This window comes from Hypanus sabinus, chromosome 2, assembly GCF_030144855.1.
Source record: "Hypanus sabinus isolate sHypSab1 chromosome 2, sHypSab1.hap1, whole genome shotgun sequence".
Taxonomy (NCBI): domain Eukaryota; kingdom Metazoa; phylum Chordata; class Chondrichthyes; order Myliobatiformes; family Dasyatidae; genus Hypanus; species Hypanus sabinus.
Window position 1 is genome coordinate 31,138,754 of NC_082707.1, and position 23,764 is coordinate 31,162,517.

At 42.5% G+C, this 23,764-nt stretch overlaps 1 protein-coding gene across 3 annotated transcripts in view; it reads right to left on the bottom strand.

Moving 5' to 3' along the window:
• Positions 1 to 23,764, bottom strand: part of LOC132377431 (collagen alpha-5(IV) chain-like) — a 212,931-nt gene that overhangs the window by 28,223 nt on the left and 160,944 nt on the right. For all 3 annotated transcript variants that reach the window (XM_059943694.1, XM_059943701.1, XM_059943705.1), the window contains 9 exons: positions 21,670 to 21,768; positions 19,857 to 19,946; positions 16,998 to 17,134; positions 12,300 to 12,426; positions 11,629 to 11,709; positions 10,229 to 10,327; positions 7,715 to 7,765; positions 7,280 to 7,465; positions 5,670 to 5,803 (listed from right to left, as the gene is read on the bottom strand). In XM_059943694.1, the coding sequence (XP_059799677.1) occupies positions 5,670 to 5,803; positions 7,280 to 7,465; positions 7,715 to 7,765; positions 10,229 to 10,327; positions 11,629 to 11,709; positions 12,300 to 12,426; positions 16,998 to 17,134; positions 19,857 to 19,946; positions 21,670 to 21,768 (1,004 nt within the window). The remainder of the gene's footprint in view (positions 1 to 5,669; positions 5,804 to 7,279; positions 7,466 to 7,714; positions 7,766 to 10,228; positions 10,328 to 11,628; positions 11,710 to 12,299; positions 12,427 to 16,997; positions 17,135 to 19,856; positions 19,947 to 21,669; positions 21,769 to 23,764) is intronic.

Below are 23,764 nucleotides of genomic sequence, written 5' to 3' on the forward strand. Positions count from 1 at the left end.
TGCTGGTTGTGTTGTTGGGGTTTGCTGTCGTTATTGTTGCTGGTTGTGTTGTTGGGGTTTGCTGTCGTTATTGTTGCTGGTTGTGTTGTTGGGGTTTGCTGTCGTTATTGTTGCTGGTTGTGTTGTTGGGGTTTGCTGTCGTTATTGTTGTTGCTGGTTGTGTTGTCGGGGTTTGCTGTTGTTATTGTTGTTGCTGGTTGTGTTGTTGGGGTTTGCTGTCACTATTGTTGCTGGTTGTGTTGTTGGGTTTTGCTGTTGTTATTGTTGCTGGTTGTGTTGTTGGGGTTTGCTGTCGTTATTGTTGCTGGTTGTGTTGTTGGGTTTTGCTGTTGTTATTGTTGCTGGTTGTGTTGTTGGGGTTTGCTGTCGTTATTGTTGCTGGTTGTGTTGTTGGGGTTTGCTGTCGTTATTGTTGCTGGTTGTTTTGTCGGGGTTTGCTGTCATTATTGTTGCTGGTTTTGTTGTTGGGGTTTGCTGTCGTTATTGTTGCTGGTTGTGTTGTCGGGGTTTGCTGTTGTTATTGTTGTTGCTGGTTGTGTTGTCGGGGTTTGCTGTCACTATTGTTGCTGGTTTTGTTGTTGGGGTTTGCTGTTGTTATTGTTGCTGGTTGTGTTGTCGGGGTTTGCTGTTGTTATTGTTGCTGGTTGTGTTGTTGGGGTTTGCTGTCGTTATTGTTGCTGGTTGTGTTGTTGGGGTTTGATGTCGTTATTGTTGCTGGTTGTGTTGTTGGGTTTTGCTGTTGTTATTGTTGCTGGTTGTGTTGTCGGGGTTTGCTGTTGTTATTGTTGCTGGTTGTGTTGTTGGGGTTTGCTGTCGTTATTGTTGCTGGTTGTGTTGTTGGGGTTTGCTGTCGTTATTGTTGCTGGTTGTGTTGTTGGGGTTTGCTGTCGTTATTGTTGCTGGTTGTTTTGTCGGGGTTTGCTGTCATTATTGTTGCTGGTTTTGTTGTTGGGGTTTGCTGTTGTTATTGTTGCTGGTTGTGTTGTCGGGGTTTGCTGTTGTTATTGTTGTTGCTGGTTGTGTTGTCGGGGTTTGCTGTCACTATTGTTGCTGGTTTTGTTGTTGGGGTTTGCTGTTGTTATTGTTGCTGGTTGTGTTGTCGGGGTTTGCTGTTGTTATTGTTGCTGGTTGTGTTGTTGGGGTTTGCTGTCGTTATTGTTGCTGGTTGTGTTGTTGGGGTTTGCTGTCGTTATTGTTGCTGGTTGTGTTGTTGGGGTTTGCTGTCGTTATTGTTGTTGCTGGTTGTGTTGTCGGGGTTTGCTGTTGTTATTGTTGTTGCTGGTTGTGTTGTTGGGGTTTGCTGTCACTATTGTTGCTGGTTGTGTTGTTGGGTTTTGCTGTTGTTATTGTTGCTGGTTGTGTTGTCGGGGTTTGCTGTTGTTATTGTTGCTGGTTGTGTTGTTGGGGTTTGCTGTCGTTATTGTTGCTGGTTGTGTTGTTGGGGTTTGCTGTCGTTATTGTTGCTGGTTGTGTTGTTGGGGTTTGCTGTCGTTATTGTTGCTGGTTGTGTTGTTGGGGTTTGCTGTCGTTATTGTTGCTGGTTGTGTTGTTGGGGTTTGCTGTCGTTATTGTTGTTGCTGGTTGTGTTGTCGGGGTTTGCTGTTGTTATTGTTGTTGCTGGTTGTGTTGTTGGGGTTTGCTGTCACTATTGTTGCTGGTTGTGTTGTTGGGTTTTGCTGTTGTTATTGTTGCTGGTTGTGTTGTTGGGGTTTGCTGTCGTTATTGTTGCTGGTTGTGTTGTTGGGTTTTGCTGTTGTTATTGTTGCTGGTTGTGTTGTTGGGGTTTGCTGTCGTTATTGTTGCTGGTTGTGTTGTTGGGGTTTGCTGTCGTTATTGTTGCTGGTTGTGTTGTCGGGGTTTGCTGTTGTTATTGTTGTTGCTGGTTGTGTTGTCGGGGTTTGCTGTCACTATTGTTGCTGGTTTTGTTGTTGGGGTTTGCTGTTGTTATTGTTGCTGGTTGTGTTGTCGGGGTTTGCTGTTGTTATTGTTGCTGGTTGTGTTGTTGGGGTTTGCTGTCGTTATTGTTGCTGGTTGTGTTGTTGGGGTTTGCTGTCGTTATTGTTGCTGGTTGTGTTGTTGGGGTTTGCTGTCGTTATTGTTGCTGATTGTGTTGTTGGGGTTTGCTGTCGTTATTGTTGTTGCTGGTTGTGTTGTCGGGGTTTGCTGTTGTTATTGTTGTTGCTGGTTGTGTTGTTGGGTTTTGCTGTTGTTATTGTTGCTGGTTGTGTTGTTGGGGTTTGCTGTCGTTATTGTTGCTGGTTGTGTTGTTGGGTTTTGCTGTTGTTATTGTTGCTGGTTGTGTTGTTGGGGTTTGCTGTCGTTATTGTTGCTGGTTGTGTTGTCGGGGTTTGCTGTCATTATTGTTGCTGGTTTTGTTGTTGGGGTTTGCTGTTGTTATTGTTGCTGGTTGTGTTGTCGGGGTTTGCTGTTGTTATTGTTGTTGCTGGTTGTGTTGTCGGGGTTTGCTGTCACTATTGTTGCTGGTTGTGTTGTTGGGTTTTGCTGTTGTTATTGTTGTTGCTGGTTGTGTTGTTGGGTTTTGCTGTTGTTATTGTTGTTGCTGGTTGTGTTGTCGGGGTTTGCTGTCACTATTGTTGCTGGTTGTGTTGTTGGGTTTTGCTGTTGTTATTGTTGCTGGTTGTGTTGTTGGGTTTTGCTGTCGTTATTGTTGCTGGTTGTGTTGTTGGGTTTTGCTGTTGTTATTGTTGCTGGTTGTGTTGTTGGGTTTTGCTGTTGTTATTGTTGCTGGTTGTGTTGGGTTTTGCTGTTGTTATTGTTGCTGGTTGTGTTGTTGGGGTTTGCTGTCGTTATTGTTATTACTGCTGGTTGTGTTGTCGGGGTTTGCTGTCGTTATTGTTGCTGGTTGTGTTGTTGGGGTTTGCTGTCGTTATTGTTATTACTGCTGGTTGTGTTGTCGGGGTTTGCTGTCGTTATTGTTATTACTGCTGGTTGTGTTGTCGGGGTTTGCTGTCGTTATTGTTGCTGGTTGTGTTGTTGGGGTTTGCTGTCACTATTGTTGCTGGTTGTTTTGTCGGGGTTTGCTGTCGTTATTGTTGCTGGTTGTGTTGTTGGGGTTTGCTGTTGTTGCTGGTTGTGTTGGAGTTTGCTGTTGTTGCTGGTTGTGTTGTTGGGGTTTGCTGTCGTTATTGTTGCTGGTTGTGTTGTTGGGGTTTGCTGTTGTTATTGTTGCTGGTTGTGTTGTCGGGGTTTGCTGTTGTTATTGTTGTTGCTGGTTGTGTTGTTGGGGTTTGCTGTCGTTATTGTTGCTGGTTGTGTTGTTGGGTTTTGCTGTTGTTATTGTTGTTGCTGGTTGTGTTGTTGGGGTTTGCTGTTGTTGCTGGTTGTGTTGTTGGAGTTTGCTGTTGTTGCTGGTTGTGTTGTTGGGGTTTGCTGTCGTTATTGTTGCTGGTTGTGTTGTTGGGGTTTGCTGTCATCATTACTGCTGGTTGTGTTGTTGGGGTTTGCTGTCATCATTACTGCTGGTTGTGTTGTTGGGGTTTGCTGTCATCATTACTGCTGGTTGTGTTGTTGGGGTTTGCTGTCATCATTACTGCTGGTTGTGTTCTGCTGAACACCGTGGCCATGCTATGGTGGCATCAGGATGTAGGGCGACACTTGTAGCACATCCTTCGCTGTGTTGGTTGTTAACACAAGTGATGCATTTCACCATATCTTTCGATATACATGTAATAACTTAACTGAATCTACTATAAAGGGGAGAGGGAGAGTGAGAGAGTGGTGAGGCAGGGGCTAGATGTTGACTTTTTTTGCATCTGTCTTACTACTCCCCCCACCCTTTATACCACTTATCTTTCATACTCAGTCTTGATGCAGGATTTTGATCCAAAATGGCATAATTTTCTCTTCATCACAGCTGCTGTCTAATCTGCTGGGATACTCCAGTTGAGAATGTTTGTTGCTCCTGATTCCACTATCAGCAATAACTTCTGTCCATATCAAGAAATTATCAATCCACACACTACAGAGACTACACTTCATTAAGATTATTACATGTTCTTCCTGGTATACTGTCCTAGAATACCCTAGTTCAAAGAGAACTAAGAGTGTAAAGGGAGCCACACTATGATCCAGACATACAGTTGTTATTGATGACTACCTCCAGACATTTTCATGTGGTCAGGATAGGGATAAAATCCATTAACATTGGTTGAAGTGGGTCTAGCCAAACTTATAACAGTGGGATCTCAGAATAAAGTTTTCCCTCCCAGTTCTGTCTGATAGACCTCCACAGTGAAAGTTTGGGTAGCTTCTGAGCAGGAGGAGAACCCTGGGAACATTTCCTCTTAGTGCACAAGGCAATTTCTTTTCTTTTACACTGAGAGTGGTAGGCGCCTGGGAGGCTCATTCTAGAGACACAGGCTACATCCACACTAGACCAGATCATTTTGAAAATGTCGGTTTCATGTAAGAATGATAGGCATCCACACTATGCATTTAAAAAAATATCTCTGTCCACATTGAAATGGAGATTTCGGCGAATCTCCTTCTATTGCTCATGCGCAGGATACATCTACCGAAAACAAGCGACATGTTTAGTGTTGAATCCTGCAAGTTACAGACTAGAAAAAAATTAAATGATGGGCAGCTGTTGGCTCTGGCGCAGGAGGATTTAAAAGTAAAAAAAAAACAAATACTGGGAGCATATGGAGGCAACCGACAGGGAGTTCACGGACAGTATGACCCAGCTGATGACGAGCTTTGAAAAACTGACTAACTCTGTTGTGTTAATAAAACCCCTTGTTAAATGTGTTAAAACATGTCTGAATCAGTGTTATCTTGTATTTCCATACAATGTTACATTAGGCTGTTACACATCTATTGTCAGAGAAGTACTTGCATAAATAGGTAAACCACCTTCATTCAAGCAAGGACAGAAAACAGGGCAAAGTGAGTACAGTATACCTATTTATTCAATAAGTTATGGGTCAAAGTATTTGGTGAGTACATTTCTAACTCCTCTGGCTTCAGTCTCTTTGCCGTCTGTTCTGAAATTGTTAGCTTGCGTTCAGGAAAACAATGAAATAGCGCACTGCCATCTGACAGCATTTTCAGAAGTCTCTGGTTACCTCGTCCACACTGATCTGCCCAAGCGGCGTTTTCAAAAATACACACTTTGGAGAGCGTTTCTGAAAAGCTCTGGTTTCGGGGGACAAAAACGCCGTTTTAGTGTGGACGGAGGGTAAAAATGAAGAGAAAAAGCTTTGGTTACGTATTTATCCAGTGTAGTGTGGACGCAGTCTTAGACAGAAAATGGGAAAATATAGACCATGTGCAATTTAAATTGGCACTGACAAAATGGATTGGAGAGTCTGCTCTATGTCCTGTGAGTCTCGACCACCCTCAATCCATATCAAAAGTAGGCAAATCAAAAGTAGGCAAATCACACCAGTTTTTCTTTTTGGAGTTAGATACATATATTAAAATGTTCCGATCACTCTAAGTTTTAGTCTAAGAATGAAAGTATCTTGCTGCATTTTCAAGTGCCTCATAATGTCAATTTCTGTTATCACAGGTATTATACAAGTCAAAGTCACCCTCTCATCCCACCTTGCCTTGAGCAGGCTAATTAAATTCTGTCTTTCATTATGGCAGCACAGTGCACACCCACAGTAAAGAAGGAAGAACAGATCATAGTGCAAACCCCTTACCAGTCTTCCTTGTTCACCCTTATTGCCTCTGTCACCAGGATTGCCTGGGATTCCTGGTATACCTGGTGAGCCCTTGTCTCCTTTTATACCATCCCCTCCTATATCTCCAGGTGGACCTTTTGGCCCATGAATACCTAAAGATAGTGGGGGACAGGATCAGAATCAGAACTGGGTTTAATATCACTGGCATTTATCTTGAAATTTATTGTTTGCTGGCAGTACAGTACAATACAAATAATAACAAAAACTACAGATTGTAATAAGAAAACATGTATAACAAATTAAATAAGTAGTGCAAAAAGAGAACAAAAAAAGGTAAATTAAAGAGAGGTAGGCTCATGGGTTCACCAACCATCAGAAATCTGATGGCAGAGGGGATGATTCATCGTTTCTAAAGCTACGATTAACCAAATAGCAGCCGATGAACCTGCCATCAGAAATGTTCATAGCTTTTCACATCTTTGCAGGTGGAACTTGCAACGACTAGCACTACCTCCCTCACCTCACAAGCGTGAGGTTCTGCTGCCATGTGTTGCCTTGTCATGGAGAATTAGAATGGCTTGGGATCACAGGTTGACAAGGGGGGTCTGGCACAGTTCAAGTGCAGACTTTCTGATAAATCAAAGGGAACGTAGACTATTCATCACTAGTCAAAATATCAGACCATAAAAACATAAGGCATAGGAATAGAATGAGGCCAATCATCTCATTGACTGTGCTCTGCCATTCCGTGGCTATCTTCCTAACCCCATTCTCCTGCCTTCTCTCCATAACCCTTGACACCCTTACATCACTGAGGAGCCACCTGGTACGATCTTTGTAAAACATGATGCTTAGGCTACAATGGTTTACTCGCTCACGTTTTGTTCTCCAATTATTAGACATTCAACATCTTTTGGCCATTTGTCTTCTTCATTGCAGGAACAAATGAAAGAAACAAAATTATAAAATACTTATAACAGATGACTGAAATAATTATGAGTAGGAGTTTTGTTATTCACGGTGTACTTACATATAAAACTCTATTGGATATAAAGTATTCTTGGAATCAAGTACCTAAGGCAAAAGTAAATACTTCCTTGGTCCTGTTTTGGGAGGCCTCAACTACAGCTGGTTGGTGAAAATCTTCCCAGACGACTTGTGGGTAAGAACACAACAAGGAGGCGGATGGTACAGTGAGGGGAAAATTATGTGGGGTGTGTGAAATTGTTACCGCCCTATGCTTGTTGGTTCTGGGGACAAAGTTCTTGTTTCTCCTGGACTATTAGCTGAAACTCATATACTTGTCTCTGACTTTTTGATCTGCCACGTTTCTCAAAGACCCAGCAGATGTTTCCAATATAAGATAAAACCGTAAAGACTGTAAAATTGGAAACTTAGAATCCTCAATAACCAGTCACCTCCTCCAATCAGATAGGTTGCAACACATCTATCCACCTTCATTAAAATTGGAAGACAGGGAATGAAGGATTTGCGAAGGCCAACCTTGGATTTGGTTATACTTTTATGTTTCTAATCTCTTAACTAGCACAAATCCACTCATTCTTAAGGATCAATTTTCTTCATGCCTATTAAGCAGTTGTAATTTCGTTAAGTTAATTAAAATTTACCAGCTTTCCCAGTGGTGCCTTGAGGACCTCTGTTTCCTTTGGGACCTTGAATACACACTCCGGCAGGACCAGGTGACCCAGCTTCACCAGGCAGTCCAGGTGGTCCTGGAGGACCGGGGTCACCCCTTGGACCAGGAGGGCCCAGTTCATTATCATCACCAGGGGGACCCATATCTCCTTTGACACCTGTTTGAATTTAAGACCAATGTTAATCTCCAACATTTCATTATCTACCTGGAGGATAATCTTCTGAGCACATTATGTCAATGAGAATCTTTTCTGTCAGACTATATTAATAACCAAAAATAACAGCTTTGTAATTTTCTGACGTGCATTTACAATGGGGCAAGTCCCCAGCTGCCAACACGAACTCATTGTTGTACAACACATTGTACAACATTGTACAACACATTGTAATCATGCACTGTTACTGACCTTTTGGGCCTGGAGGACCATCTACACCTTTACATCCTCTCCCAGGAAGTCCTGCAAAAGAGAGTAAAATAAACTATAATTAGATTGAGAAGACACTAAAACATCAATGCTTGAAATACTCCACCCTTAAACTGAAACATTGAAATAGCGATTTAAATTTTCTCTGTGGTTGTTAATTTATTGCTGTCTTTTCTTGAATCACCTGCCTTCCCTGGCTTAAAATCTTCCAGATGCTTGGCTTCAACAGCTACTTCAAACATTCCAATTTGGATGATGAGAGGGAAAACTCACATACTGGAATGCCCTTGAGCTCTCGATTCTACAATAGCGTAGCAGTTGGCACAATTGCTTCACCATGCCGGCAATCACTGATCAGGCTTCCATTCCCACCACTATCAGTAAAGTGTTTATAAGTTCTCCCCTTGACTGTGCACTTCTCTCCAGGAGCTCTGGTCTCCTCCCACATTCCATGGTTAGTGTTAATGAGTGTGGGCACACTGTATTGGCGCTGGAAGTGTTACTACCTCAGCCCAATCTTCACTGATTTGATTTGATGAAAATGGCGCACTTCACTGTATGCCTCACAATGTTTCAATATACACGTGACAAATAAAGCTAATCCAAATCAAATCTTTTAGCTTTAAACCTGGGCATCGTGCCACTGACTCTTTAGGGTAGGTATGGCTTACTGGAGAAAAAAAGGCTAGACTGCCCACCATAAAAGTTACTAACTGAGAAGTAATAAGCTGCAAAGTTTGAGCATAGACCTTGCTGGATGAAAATTATTCTATGTTTACCTGCTGAAAGTTGGCTCTGGGATCCTGCAAAACCTCCCTGTGCAACTGGATCCTCAATTTCCTCACTTTCAGTCCCCAGTCAGTTTGGATTGTCAACATCTCCTTTGCAATCACCATCAGTACAGGCTGTGTCTTAGCCCCCTGCTCTACTTGCTTTATACTTATCACTGTGAGGCTAAGCAGAGCTCCAAATGCCTTATTTAAGTTTACAGATGACACCACTATCATTGGCTGAATCAGCATATAGGAGGGAGAAAGAAAATCTGGCTGAGTGGTGTCACAACAACCTCTCACTCAATGTCAGCAAGACTAAGGAGCTGATTATCGGCTACAAGAGAAGGAAACTGGAGGTCATTCCTTCAACAAACCAGATGTCATTTGGGGATCAGAGGTGGACAGGATCCTCAGTATTATCATTGCAGGTTTCTGCCCAGGTCCAGCACATAAATGGCATTAAAAAGAAAGCATGGCAGCACCTCTACTTTCTCAGAAGCTTCTGCAAATTAGACATGTCATCTAAAACTTCTACAGATGTGGATACTATAGAGAGGGTACAGGGGAGATTTACAAGGATGTTGCCTGGATTGGAGAGTGTGGCTTATGAGAATAGGTTGAGTGAACTTGGCCTTTTCTCCTTGGAGTGACAGAGGATGAGAGGTGACCTGATAGAGGTGTATAAGATGATGAGAGGCATTGATTGTGTGGGCAGTCAGAGGCTTTTTCCCAGGGTTGAAATGGCTAACACGAAGGGGCATAGGTTTTCAGGTGCTTGGAAGTTGGTATGGGGGGATGTCAGAAATAAGTTTTATACACAGAGAGTGGTGGGTGCATGGAATGCACTGCCAGTGACGGTGATAGAGGCCCTTGAATGGAAAAGCCTACAAAAAGTAGTGGATATGGCCCAGTCCATCACAGATGAAGGGCTCCCCACCACTGAGCACATCTACATGGAGGGCTTTCGCAGGAAGGCAGCATCCACCATCCAGGCTATGCTCTCTTCTCTCTCTCGCTGCTGTCATCAGGAAGGAGGTGCAGGGGCCTCAGGACTCACACGACCAGGTTCACAAACAGCTATCACCCCTCAACCATCATGCTCTTGAAGCAGAGCGGAGAACTTCACTCACCCCAACACTGAACTAAGCACAACTTATGGACTCAGTTTCAAGGACTCTTCATCTCATATTCTTGATATTTATTGCTTACACATTTATTATTTTTTTCTTTTTGTATTTGCACAGTTTATTGTCTTTTGCACATTGGTTGTTTGACCGTGTTGCTGTGTGCTGCCTTTCATTGATTCTACTGTTCCTTTGTACTTCCTGTGAACACCCACAAGAAAATGAATCTCAGGGTTGCATATGTGACATATTTGTACTTTGATAATAAATTTACTTTGAACTACTATAGTTCAATGGGTTTAGACACTGACAACTGAGGTGTAGACATCAGTAGCTAGATTTCCACTATTAAAAGGGATCTGGGGATTTCCCTCCTGTTAGCACCAACTTTGTGTGGATATTCAAGTTACCACCTATATTCTTAATTTTTTGTCTGAACTGGGCACAAGATTTTTTAAAAACTTATTTCACCAATGAAAGTTATTACCTATCCTGCTAAGACGGCAGAATTAAAGAATTAAGGAGAAATCTCCACAGCATTCAAATGGAAATATTTATTTTTGTAGGCGAACTCAAAGCAATTTGTTTACTGTGCTCACCCATATCTCCTTTAGGCCCATGAGGACCAGGAATACCATCAAAACCTTGGCTGCCTTTTTGGCCTGTTGCTCCTGGAGGTCCAGCGCTTTCTTGTGGCCCTAGTTTAAAAAAAAAGTAATTAGAAATATTCTACTTTGTCTCAAAATAAAATCTTTATTTAGAAATTAATATCTGTATTAAAATATCAAAAAGATGAATTCAACATGAAAGATTTTAATGTTGATCCCTCTATATATTTTTTATACATTTACTATGGTCATCAATTGTACAAAACCAAAGGGTTATATTGAAGAGTTTAACACAAGAAATGCTGGAGGTAATCAGCAAATCAAGCATCATCTATGGAGAGGAATAAACAGATGACATTTTTGGCCAAGACCCTTCATCAGGACTTTAATGTTATATTAAAGTATATTTTTACAACAAACCATTGTCTCGAGGTCCTGCGACCTTGACAATAAATAGGTTTACTTCTAGAAGCTTTATTGAAGCCTGCCGAACCTGTGGCTGTGTACCTAAGATTACAGACATTTTATAAACAAAAATATACTTCAATCGTTGTTAATGATTGTTGTATTTTAATAAGAGGATAAGGTAGTTGTAAATGCAAGTGTTGGACTTTTGTGCTGAAATTCTATTTCTAATCTACCAAAATTTACAGCATTGAGGGAGACCATACAGCCCATTGTACATGTATACTGGTCACAAGAGAACTACCTAGACCAATCCCATTCTCCTTTCCTCAGTGCTCAGCCTTGTAGCTTACAGCACTTCGTGTATTCCAAAACACGATGAAGCTTTCTGCCTTTTATTCGCCTTGTATCCGGAACATTCAATTACTGTATCTGATTTGCCCCAGAACTAAGTTCGGAGACAGCGCGACCAACCTGCCAACACACGGAATGTCTGCATGGATTCCAGATGTTGCATGTGGCATGGTAGTGTGGCATAGCTGTTACAGCTAAGGTGAGCAGGGTTTATTTCAGGGGTTTGTACATCCTCTTTGCGTCTATGCGAGTTTCCTTTGGGTGCTCCAGTTTCCTCCCACGTTGCAAAGATGTCTAGGTTAGGGTTAGTAAGTTGTGGGCATGCTATGTTGGTACCAGAAGCGTGGCAATATTTTCAGGCTGTCCCCTGAGCAATCCTTGGACTGAGTTGATCACTGACACTAACGATGTAATTCACTGCATGTGACAAATAAAACTAATCTTAAATCAAAGGGTTTGATTAGACTGAGGCCAGGAAATTCTCCAGGAGTCATCCCACTTCACCATTTTCTCACTCTCAGTACTGTAGAAATCTCAATGACAGAGGTTTCATGATGCCAGTGGAGTAAGAGGGCAGATCTTGGGAACTCCCAAGCTGAGTAGATATTAATTAATGGAGAGAGGTGTCTTACCTGAAGGACCTGGGGCACCTGGACCTCCTGGTAAACCAGGCCTCCCATCCAGTCCTTTACTGCCTTTACAACCCACAGGACCTACATGACGGTGGCAGAAAAAGAGAATCTGGCTTCAGTTACTACACACACAGGACATTTCCCCAGTCTTTTATTGGGTGCCTTTGGGCACATTAGCTTGTAGCACGTAATACCCGTGGCAGATTGGAGGGAAGAATAGGTTATCAGGTGTGGTGAACTATGTGCCTGTCGGGACACGCCCCCTGCTGACTGCTCCTGTGGCTCCTCCCACAGGCCCCTGTATAAAGGAGATCTGAGGCCTGACGCTCGGCCTCAGTCTCCAAGACATTGTATGTTAGACACTCACTCCTGGTTCCTTCTTCCAGTCAATAAAAGCCGATATCTCGCCTTACGTCTCAGTGTGAGTTATTGATGGTGCATCATCAGGCAAGGCAGTTAAAAGGGCACAAAATAGGCAAAGGTTTGAGAGGATGTTTGAAAGCAGGATTGAAAGCGATAAAGTAGTGGGGACAATGAGGGAAACAAATACTGTGGCAGTAGTGCAGGATCTCAGTCACGACTGATGTCATTACCCTGAGTAACTATAAGCCATGGACAGGTTCTAATGAAGGACTGAAGAAAACATAACAATCTGATTGAAAGCAAATTACCTGGAGTACCTACTTTGCCCGGGTCACCTTTCTCACCGGGAGGCCCACAAGACCCGTCAGAACCTGGGTTACCGGGAGGTCCGGGAGATCCTTTTACCCCTTTGCTGAATGAAGTGCCTTTATCACCCTAAGGTGCATGAGTGAAAAGGTTAATATTAGGGTAGCATCGACGAAACAATTTGTGAAAACTGATTATGGAAGAGCAATGTTTAAAGTGAAAATGTGCTAATGGGCTCAGAAGTAAAATATTTACCGCAGATACTAAACATCTGAAACAAAACAGATAAAATAGGAATCAGGCAGTTTCTGAGAAGAGAAACTCACTGTTAATGCTTCTGGCTGAGACTTCCCATCACTAACCTGAAACTAATTTAGTTTATTTCTCCACTCACGCTGCTTGAGTATTTCCAGGAGTTTCTAGTTTAAACATAGAAAACATAGAAAGGCTACAGCACAATACAGGCCTTTTGGCTCACAAAGCTGTGCTGAACATGTCCTTACCTTAGAAATTACCTAGGGTACCCATAGCCCTCCATTTCTCTAAGCTCCATGTGCCCATCCAGCAGTCTCTTAAAATACCCTATCGTATCCGCCTCCACCACTGTTGCTGGCAGCCCATTCCACGCAACCACCACTCTCTGTGTAAAAAACTTACCCCTGACATCTCCTCTGTACCTTCTTCCAAGCACCTTAAAACTGTGCCCTCTGGTGTTAGCCATTTCAGCACTGGGAAAAAGCCTCTGACTATCCACACGATAAATGCCTCTCATCATCTTATACACCTTGAATAGGTCACCTCTCATCCTCCATCGCTCCAAGGAAAAAAGGTCAAGTTCACTCAACCTATTCTCATAAGGCATGCTCGCCAATCCAGGCAACATCCTTGTAAATCTCCTCGGTACCCTTTCCATAGTTTCCACATCCTTCCTGTACTGAGATGACCAGAACTGAACACAATACTCCAAGTGGTGTCTGAACAGTGTCCTATATAGCTGTAACATTACCTCTAGGCTACTCAACTCAATCCCTTGGTTGATGATGGCCAATGAACCGTATGCCTTCATAACCAGAGTCAACTTGCGCAGCAGCTTTGAGTTTTTCCATGGACACGGACCCCAACATCCATCTGATCCTTCACACTGCTAAGAGTCTTATCATTAATACTATATTCTGCCATCCTATTTGACCTACCAAAATGAACCATCTCACACTTCTCTGGGTTGAACACAATCTGTCACTTCTCAGCCCAGTTTTGCATCCTATCAATGTCCTGCTGTAACCTCTGACAGCCCTTAACACTATCCACAACACCCCCAATCTTTGTGTCATCAGAAAATTAACCCACCCCTCCACGTCCTCATCCAGGTCATTTATAAAAATCATGTAGAGAAGGGGTCCCAGAGCAGATCCCTGAGGCACACCACTGGTCACTGACGTCCATGTAGAATATGACCCGTCTACAACCACTCTTTAGCTTTCTGTGGGCAAGTCAATTCTGGATCCCCAAAGCAAGGTCCCCTTGGATCCCATCCCTCCTTACTTTCTCAATAAGCCTTGCACGGGGTACCTTGTCAAATTCCTTTGCTGAAATCCACGTACACTACATCTACTGCTCTTCCTTCATCAATGTGTTTAGTCACATCCTCAAAAAATTCAATCAGGCTCATAAGGCACAACCTGCCTTTGACAAAGCAATTTTGACTATCCCTAATCATATTATGCCTCTCCAAATGTTCATAAATCCTGCCTCTCAGGATCTTCTCCATCAACTTAGCAACCACTGAGTTAAGACTCACTGGTTTATAATTTCCTGGGCTATCTCTACTCATTTTCTTGAGTGAGGGAACAACCTCTGCAACCCTCCAGTCCTCCAGAACCTCTCCCGTCCCCATTGATGATGCCGGAGGCTCAGCAATCTCCTCCCTCACCTCCCACAGTAGCCTGGGGTACACTTCATCTGGTCCCGGCGACTTATCCAACTTGATGCTTTCCAAAAGCTCCAGCACATCCTCTTTCTTAATGTCTATATGTTCAAGCTTTTCAGTCTGTTGTAAGTCAACCCTACAATTGCCAAGGTCCTTTTCCATAGTGAATATTGAAGCAAAATATTCACTAAGTACCTCTGCTATCTCCGCTGGTTCTATACACACTTTTCCACTGTCACACTTAGATTGGTCCTATTCTCTCATGTCTTATCCTCTTGCTCTTCACATACTTGTAGAATGCCTTGGGGTTTTCCTTAATCCTGCTTGCCAAGGCCTTCTCATGGCACCTTCTGGCTCTCCTAATTTCATTCTTAAACTCCTTCCTGCTAACCTTATAATCTCTATCATTGCCTAGGTTTTTGAAGCTTTCGTAAGCTTTTCTTTTCTCCTTGACTAGATTTGCAACAGCCTTTGTATGCCATGGTTCCTGTACCCTACCAAACTTTTCCTGTCTCATTAGAACGTATCTACACAGAAAGCCACGCAAATATTCTCTGAACATTTCTGTCACATTTCTGCCGTACACTTCCATGAGAACACCTGTTCCCAATTTATACTTCCAAGCCTGATAGCTTCATATTTCACCTCACTGCAATTAAACACTTTCCTAACTTGTCTGTTCCTATCCCCATCCAATGCTATGGTAAAGGAGACAGAATTGTAATCACTATCTCCAAAATGCTCTCCCACTGAGAGACCTGACACCTGACCAGGTTCATTTACCAATACCAGATCAAGTACAGCCTCTCCTCTTGTAGACTTGTCTACATATTGTGTCAAGAAACCTTTCTGAAAACACCTAACAAACTCCACCCCATCTAAACCCTTTGCTCTAGGGAGATGCCAATCAATATTGGGGAAATTATAATCTCCCACCATGACAACCCTGTTATTATTACACCTTTCCAGAATCTGTCTCCCTATCTACTCCTTGATATCCCTGTTATTATTGGGTGGTCTATAAAAAAAACCCAGTAGTTACTGACCCCTTCCTGTTCCTAACTTCCACCCACAGAGACTCAGTAGACAATCCCTCCTTTTCTGCAGTCGTGACACTATCTCTGATCAACAGTGCCACGTCACCATCTCTTTTGCCTCCCTCCCTGCCCTTTCTGAAACATCTAAAACCAGGCACTCTAAGTAGCCATTCTTGCCCCTGAGTCATCCAACTCTCTGTAATGGCCACAACATGATAGCTCCAAGCGCTGATCCACACTCTAAGCTCACCCGCTTTGTTCATAATACTCCTTGTATTAAAATAGATACATCTCAAACCATCAGTCTGAGTGTATCCTTTCTCTATCACCTGCCTATCCTCCCTGTCGCACTGTCTCCAAACTTCCTCTATTTGTGAGCCAACCGCCCCTTTCTCCGTCTTTTCAGTTCAGTTCCCACACCCCAGCAATTCTAGTTTGAACTCTCCCCAGCAGCCTTAGCAAACCTCCCTGCCAGGATATTGGTTTTCCTTGTATTCAAGAGCAACCCATCCTTTTTGTACAGGTCATGCTTGCCCCAAAAGAAGTTCGTTCCCCCCCCCCCCCGCAGCAGTACTCAAACAGGAGTACTTATTGTTAAGGGGGACAGCCAGAGGGGTACTCTGTAGTATCTGACTCATTCCCTTCCCTCTAATTTCATTTTCAAACATCTGCTATATTTTGCTTTTGAACAAATATAGGAAATTAAGGGATTGATGCTAATTAGCTTGATTCTCAGGATGTGCTTTCCTTGTGGTCTATGAGGTCCCATTCTTTCTACTCAACTGGCAGTATATTCCAAAGTTAATGACACTGATGAGCTCCTTAATTTCTCTTCTAGTTAATAAGAAATTGCCTAAACTCTGTCAAAAACACAAAAACCAATCTTATTGGGTCATCTCTTTACCTTTTCATTTCAAAAGAAGAGAAGTAAATCATTGTTATTTATCCTCCGAGTCCTTAGATAGTTTCCAGAATTTCAGATTCCCCCAGATCATTGAGTGATGGGGAGAGGATGGATGGAAGAAGCTGCAGGGATAACATTAGTGGAGGAATATGGTGGCAATTGAGAGAGTACAGAAGAGAATCACCAAGCTGATTCCTGGAATGGAGGACTGCAGCTGTAAGGAGAAATTGAATAGGCCAAGTTTATTGTCTCTGATGCACAGCAGGGCGAGGGGTGAACTTTTAGAAGTTTATAAAATTATGGGGAGCATTGATGGTCAAAGTCTTTTTCCAGGGCAGAAGAGTCTTAAGCAAGAGGTTACAGGTTTAAGATGTGAAGGGAAAAAGTTCAAGGAGAACAAAGGGTTAGCTTTTTCCACACAGAGGATTGTGGTTATCTGGAACGAGTTGCCAGAGGAAGAGGAAGTGGCAGATACAATTAAAATGCTTAAAAGCTATTTCGATATATATTTGGACAGGAAAGGAACAGAGAGATATCGGCCCATTGCAGACAAATACCAATAGTGTAGGTAGGCACCATGGTGGCATAGTTGAGATGGGCCAAGGTGACCTGCTTCTGTATTGTCCATTTATATGAATTAATATTTCTATAAGACATACATAGTCATTAAGTTGTTTATGTGACAACATTGTGGTGAGAAAACAGGAAATCCTTGTAAGAATATTAACGATGCTTTCATGGATAACAAGCTGGGTGGCTAGAGGTGTAACAGATGTTAAAGATACATTTAGATTTGCTGAGTTCTTTAAACCGAGGCGGAGGCTTCAACTACCTTTAGTCCGGGGCAGCCTGGAGGACCGTGGGTAAACGTTGGTTCCCCTTTCTCACCCTTCAGACCAGATGGGCCACCCGAGCCGGGAGCACCCACAGTGCCTGATTCGCCCAAAGATCCTTTCTGTCCTTCCGTGCCTGACAAAATCATCAGAAACAGAATCTCACATAGAATGGATGAAATAGGAGAAGGAGTAAGCTGTGTAACAGTTCGGGTCTGCTCTACCTTTCATTGATTGATCTCAGTGCCATTTGCTAGTAGTAGTCCCAAAACCCTTAATGTTACTTCCCTTAAGTGGAATCCAAGAGCCTGCTCAATACAGAGGGCATCTCAAAACCTTTAACATCGCTTCATCATGAAGTCTTTAAGAAATTCAAAAACTCCACCACATACTGTATCAACCTCAGTTTTAAGGTGAAATTTTTAATTCTTCTATTGCAACATTTGATGACTGTTTGCATCTAATTTTATCACAGATCATTCACTCACAAAACATCTCCCTTACAGTTCAACCAGACTTGATTCTAGTTCTGTAAATTATCAATTACTGTGAGAGAGAAGTTCACCATTTATCCCATAACAACTACATTCACAATTCCAGTCTGGCTCTTTCAAATTCCCCAATCAGTCACATGCTATGAAACTCCCAATTAATTCACTTGTATGCACAATTGAAGCTGTTACTTGTTCTGCAGAAACACACTTCAAGGAACTAGTTTGACTCAAATAAAACAGAAAACGTTGGGTATAGTAGATCAGGCACCATCTGTGGAGAAAGGAAAACCATTATCCTGAAACATGAATATCTGTTACCTTTTCCAAGAATGTTGTCTTACCCGATGAATGCCTTCAACACCTTCTGTTTTATTTTGGAATCTTCAGGAACTCAAATCAGCTTGACTTGTTACAGTTTGGCGGGGTTAAGTTGTCATAGCATGCATACACAGGATATAAATGCCAGGAAAATTAGCTTTTAGCTTCGTTAATTCAGCCAGCTTCCTCGTGGGTATTGTCCCCCCACCCCCAGCATCAGGGACATCTTCAAAAGGCAAAACCTTAAAAAGGTACCATCCATCACCATCCAGGACGTGCCCTTTTCTTATTATATATACTATATGTTTTTATATATATATATATATATATATATATATATATATATATATATATATAGTGGTGCTTTGAGGACCCTGTAGAATTTTCTCTATTTCTACATAAATATCATCTAAAATCGTCTTCACCTAAGATCTAAAACGAGATGGAGAACCCAATTAAAGAAATAACACAAAAGCATTATACGTGTTTATTCATTTATTGAGAAAAATTATCCAATATTACATGTATTTGTTGGAAAAAGTATGCGAACAGTTGCTTTCGGTAACTGGTGTGACCCCCTTGTACAGCAATAACTTCAATCAAACATTTCCAGTAACTTCCATCAGCTTGGCCATTCCTCCTTACAAAGCTGCTTCAACTCTGGGATGTTGGTGGTTTCCTTGCACGAACCACTTGCTTTAGGTCCTTCCACAACATTTCTACAGGATTAATGTCAGGACTTGGACTCGGCCATTCCAAAACATCAATTTTCTTCTTTTTAAACCATTCTGTTGTTCATTTACAACAATGATTTTTCAGATCATAGTCTTGTAGCATTATCCAATTTCTATTAAACTTCAGATGACGGACTGCTACCCTTACGTTTTCCTGTAAAATGTCTTGATATAATTTTGAATTTGTTGTTCCCTCAATGATTGCAAGCTGTCCAGGCCCTGAGGCAGCAAAGCAGCCCCAAACCATAATGCTCCTTCTACCATGCTTCACAGTTGGGATGAGGTTTTGGTGTTGGTGTGTAGTGCCCTTTTCCCTCCAAACATAACAATGTGCATTTCTGCCAAAAAGTTCAACTTTGGTCTCATCTGTCCACAGAACATTGTCCCAGAAGCATTGTAGAACACCCAGGTGGTATTTTGAGACGTGCAGCAATTTTCTTTTGGACAGAAGTGGTTTCCTCCGTGGGGTCCTTCCATGAAAACCATTCTTGTTCAGTGTTATTCTTCTAGTGGACACACGAACGGAGACTTTAGCAGGTTCTAGAGATTTCTGTAGGTCATTTGCTGTTATGCTTGGGTTCTTTTTCACCTCCTTCAGCATTGCTCGTTGTGCTCTTGATGTGATCTTTGCAGGACGCCCATTCCTAGGGAGAGTAGCAACAGTACTGAGTATCCTCCATTTGTAGACACTGTGGACTGATGTACCCTCAGGTCTTTAGAAATGCTTTTGTAGCCTTTTCCAGCTTCATGCATCTCTGCAATTCTTCTAAAGTCCTCTGAAAGTAGTTTTCATTGAGGCATGGTGCACGTAAACAGATCTTTCCTGAGAAGAGCAGGCTCTGTCAGTAACCTGACTTTGTCTGTCTTTATAGGGCAGGGTACCTCTGCAACCCACACATCCAATCTCATCTCCTTGATTGGAACACCTGACTCCAAAACTTATCTCTCTCTCTCTTTCCCTCTCCCTCTCTCTCTCTCCCTTTCCCTCCCTCTCTCTCCCTCCCTCTCTCTCTCTCCCTCCATCCCTCTCTCCCTCTCCCTCCATCCCTCTCTCTCTCCCTCCCTCCGCTCTCCCTCTCCCTCCCTCCCTCTCTCTCTCTCCTCCGTCCCTCTCCCTTTCCCCATCCCTCCCTCCCTCTCTCTCTGTAGATGAAAGTTGGGTGAGAGAAAATGAAATGAGGTTATGCTAGTGCTTTTCGGGTCGGTTCCAGAACCTGATGGGGTGGGAAGCTGATGGTTAATCCTGAGATGTGTGTCTTCAGGCTTAGTGTTACAAACTCATTTTACTCCAATATCATGTATGAATACATACCTGGGAGACCCATTGTGCCCAAAGCCCCACTGGGTCCCAGAGGTCCCGGACATCCCATATTTCCCATTGGACCTGGATCACCTGGTGGACCTGATTGGATGAAAGATAATACTATTATTATTTTACCCAAAGCCCCCACCCTCCCATGCACAGCCAGCAGCAAAAACCTCAATCCTTCCTCTCCCCCACTTTTTCAAGCTAAAGCATCAACCCCCCCAACACTGCACCATGCAAGCAATAGCAAAACCCCCAGAGATCACAATCTAGAATCCATCAAAAACTACTGTCCATCCCAACACTTTGACATCTCAGACAGACTCACTCTGTCTCTCATTATCAAAGGAGTGAGAGATACTGCTCCAGCAACAAACGGAAGTGGGAGACCAGTAGCTCATTGTTTCAACGTACAGTCTGCCACGTTGCTTGTCTGAGTCCCCTGACTAACAGGTTCTCACTCATGAGAGAGAGGGAGTGAGAGGGAGAACGAAAAAGAGAGAGGGAGATGGAGAGAGAGTGGGGGAGGGAGAGAGAGGGAAGGGGGAGGGGGAGAGAGAGAGAGAGAGAGTGACTGAGTCTGAGACTTCCAACAGTAGCGCACACAGCTTGTCTAATTCTGCATTTATCTGGTGTGACCTGGCGCACATATTCCCGCTGTGTGGTGGTGTGGATCATAGTAAAGAATGTGTACTTGTAATTTGCAATCAAATTGTTTCATTGATTCTTTAGGAGTGATAGTTATACAACCTCAAAACAGGTGCTTTGGCCCAACTCATTCATGCTGACCAAGATGTCTTTCGAGTTAGTCCCATTTGCCTGCATTTGGCCCATATCCCTGTTATTCTTTTCTATCTGTCTAAATACTTTTTAAATGTACACGTACCCGCCTCTTCCACTTCCTCTGGCAGTTTGTTTCACAAAGCCACCACTTTCTGTGTGAAAAACTTGCCCCTCAAAGCCCCTTTAAATCTTTCTGCCTCAACATAAACCTATGCCTTCTGTTTTCAAATCCCCTACCCTGGGAAAAAGATTGTGACCTTCCACCTTATCTATGCCCTTTGTGATTTTATATACTTTTATAATGTCACCCCTCAGCCTCCCACATGGTAGGGTACCCAATCTCAGCTAATCAAGTCCTCAAAGAACATGAAACACTACATCACAGTACAGACCCTTTGTCCCACAATGTTGTGCTAACCTTTTAACCTACTAAAATCAATCTAACCCTTCCTTCCTACACAGTCCCCCATTTCTTTATCATCCATGAGCATATCTAAGTTTATTAAATGCCATTAATGTATCTGCCTCCACCACCACCCCAGCATTCCATGCACTCATCACTCTTTCTGTAAAGAACTTACCTCTGACATCACCCCTATACATTCCTCCAATCACCTTAAAATTTTGCCTTCTGATATTAGTCATTTCACCCTGGGAAACAGTCTCTGGCTATCCACTTGATCTATGGCCTCTTAATATCTTGTACACCTCTATCAAATTACCTCTCATCCTCCTCCTCTCCAAAGAGAAAAGAAAAGCCTGAGCTCCCTCAATCTATCCTCATAAGACATGCCCTCTGGTCCAGACAGCACCCTGGTAAATTTCCTCTGAACCCTCTCTAAAGCTTCCACATCCTTACTCTCCTCATAACGCAGGCTTTCCTGTTTTGGTAACATCGTTAATCCTTTCCATGTCCTTTCCAGGTTAATGATATCTTCATCATAAGTTCGCATTTCCATTAGGTTAAAAGAAGCAAAATTTAGCACAACGATATTGCAATTTAGTGATGTGCTTAATTGTAATTGAATCTTGGTACCTTCAGGACCTGGAGGTCCGGGCATTCCCTCTTTACCTTCCAGGCCCGGATTGCCATTGCAACCTGTATCACCCTTTGCTCCCGGTCCTTGATCCAGTCCTGGGAAGGAGAAGTCATAACTGGTTATACTCCACCCTCATATTTCATCCTCCTTATCCTTTTGTAGACCTCCCTCCACTTTAAAATTAATTTGTTTTAAATCAACTTTCGTTAACTGGCAAGAGCAGTTGCAGTTGTACATCCTAAAGGCAGTCTACATCCAGGTCTTCTGCTTTGCTGTTTTTAAGCTGGCTACTGTGTGGTAAAACGTATTGGTACTGGGGGTAACACACCATTTATTTTTCTTTTGGAAAAGTGCAGTCTTTGTTCACTTGGAGTAATGGGAAATTTAACAGTATAAAAAGTGCAGTGGCCACTCACTTGTTCTGATTTGCCACTCCCAGTGGTTAATGGCATTGAGTATGATGGAGACAAAAGACTGAGAGAGATAGAAGATGTGTTGCTGACTTGTTATCACTCATTTTACACTGTCACACAAAGTCAAGCAAACCCCCAGTATCTCTTGATTTGAGTTAAATAGGAAGCTTGATTACAAAACTAACAACAGACTTGAGTTGTTCTGCAGATCTATCTTAAGTCAAATCACAAGACCATTTTTATTAGAAAGATGATTATTTTTAAACATAATAGTGAGATATGAAGAGAATAATGGGAAAACAAAAGGCCCCTTATTTTGGAGTTCTTCCAATGTGATAAAGTGTGAGAATGGCCCTTAAACTAAAAATTGCACTGAAGCGTTATAAACATGAATTTTTAATAGTTCTTGAGTAAAGTTCTGGTAATAAATGGTAGATTCTCAATGGACCATAAAGTGAACTTCAAATCATCCATCAAGTGCAAGAGTTTTTAAGTATAATTGCTACCACCAATGAAGCTCATTAAGATATTAAAGTTAAAAGTAAATTTATTATCAAAGTAAATATTTAACACCAAATACCACCCTGAGATTCATTTTCCTGTGGGCATAATCAATAAATGTACAGAATAATGACTATAATAGAGTCAATGAAAGACCACACCAATTTGGATGTTCAACCAATGTGCAAAAGACAACAAACTGTGCAAGTACAAAAAGGAAGAAATAATGATAATAATAATAAATATATAAGCAATAAATATCAAGAACAGGAGATGATGAGTCCTTGAAAGTGAATCCATTGGTTGTGGGACCATTTCATTGATGGGACCAGTGAAGTTGAGTGAAGTTATCCCCTTTGGTTCAGGAGCTTGATGTGAGTCCTAAGGCTCCTGTACCTTCTTCCTGATAGTAGCAGTGAGAAGACAGCATGATCTGGGTGGTGGGATTCTGATGACGGATGCTGCTTTCCTGTGACAACAGTACATGTAGATGTGCTCAATGGTGGGGAGGGCTTTACCCATGATGGACTGGGCCACATCCACTACTTGTAGGATTTTTCATTCAGGGCATTGGTGTTTCCATACAAGGCTGTGATACAGCCAGGAAATATACTCTCCATTGAACATCTATAGAAGTTTGTTCAGAGTCTTATATGTCATGTTGAATGTCTGCAAACTGCTAAGGAAGTAGAAGTGCTACCGTAGTTTTCTTCATAATCGCACTTATGTGCTGGGCCCAGGACCGGTCCTCTGAAATAACAACACTGAGGAATTTTAAGTTGCTGACCCTCTCCATCTCTGATCCTCTGATGAGACTCCGTACCTCTGGTTTCACTCTCCTGAAGTCAATAATCAGCTCCTTGGTCTTGCTGACATGGAGTGAGAGGTGATTGTTATGGCACCACTCAGCCAGATTTTCAATCTCCATCCAATATGTAGATTCAGCCTATGATGGTGGTGTCATTGCAAACCTGAATATGGTTCTGGAACTGTGTGTGGCCACACAGTCAGGGAGTGAAGCACATGGCCTTGCAATGCAACTGTGCTGATGAAAACCATGGAGGTTTTGTTATTGCCAAACATGAACTGACTGGGGAATGCAAGTGGGAGAAATCAAGGATCCAATTGCATTGAGGCCACTGTCAAGGAGCTTATTGATTAGTTTTGAGTTGTAGTC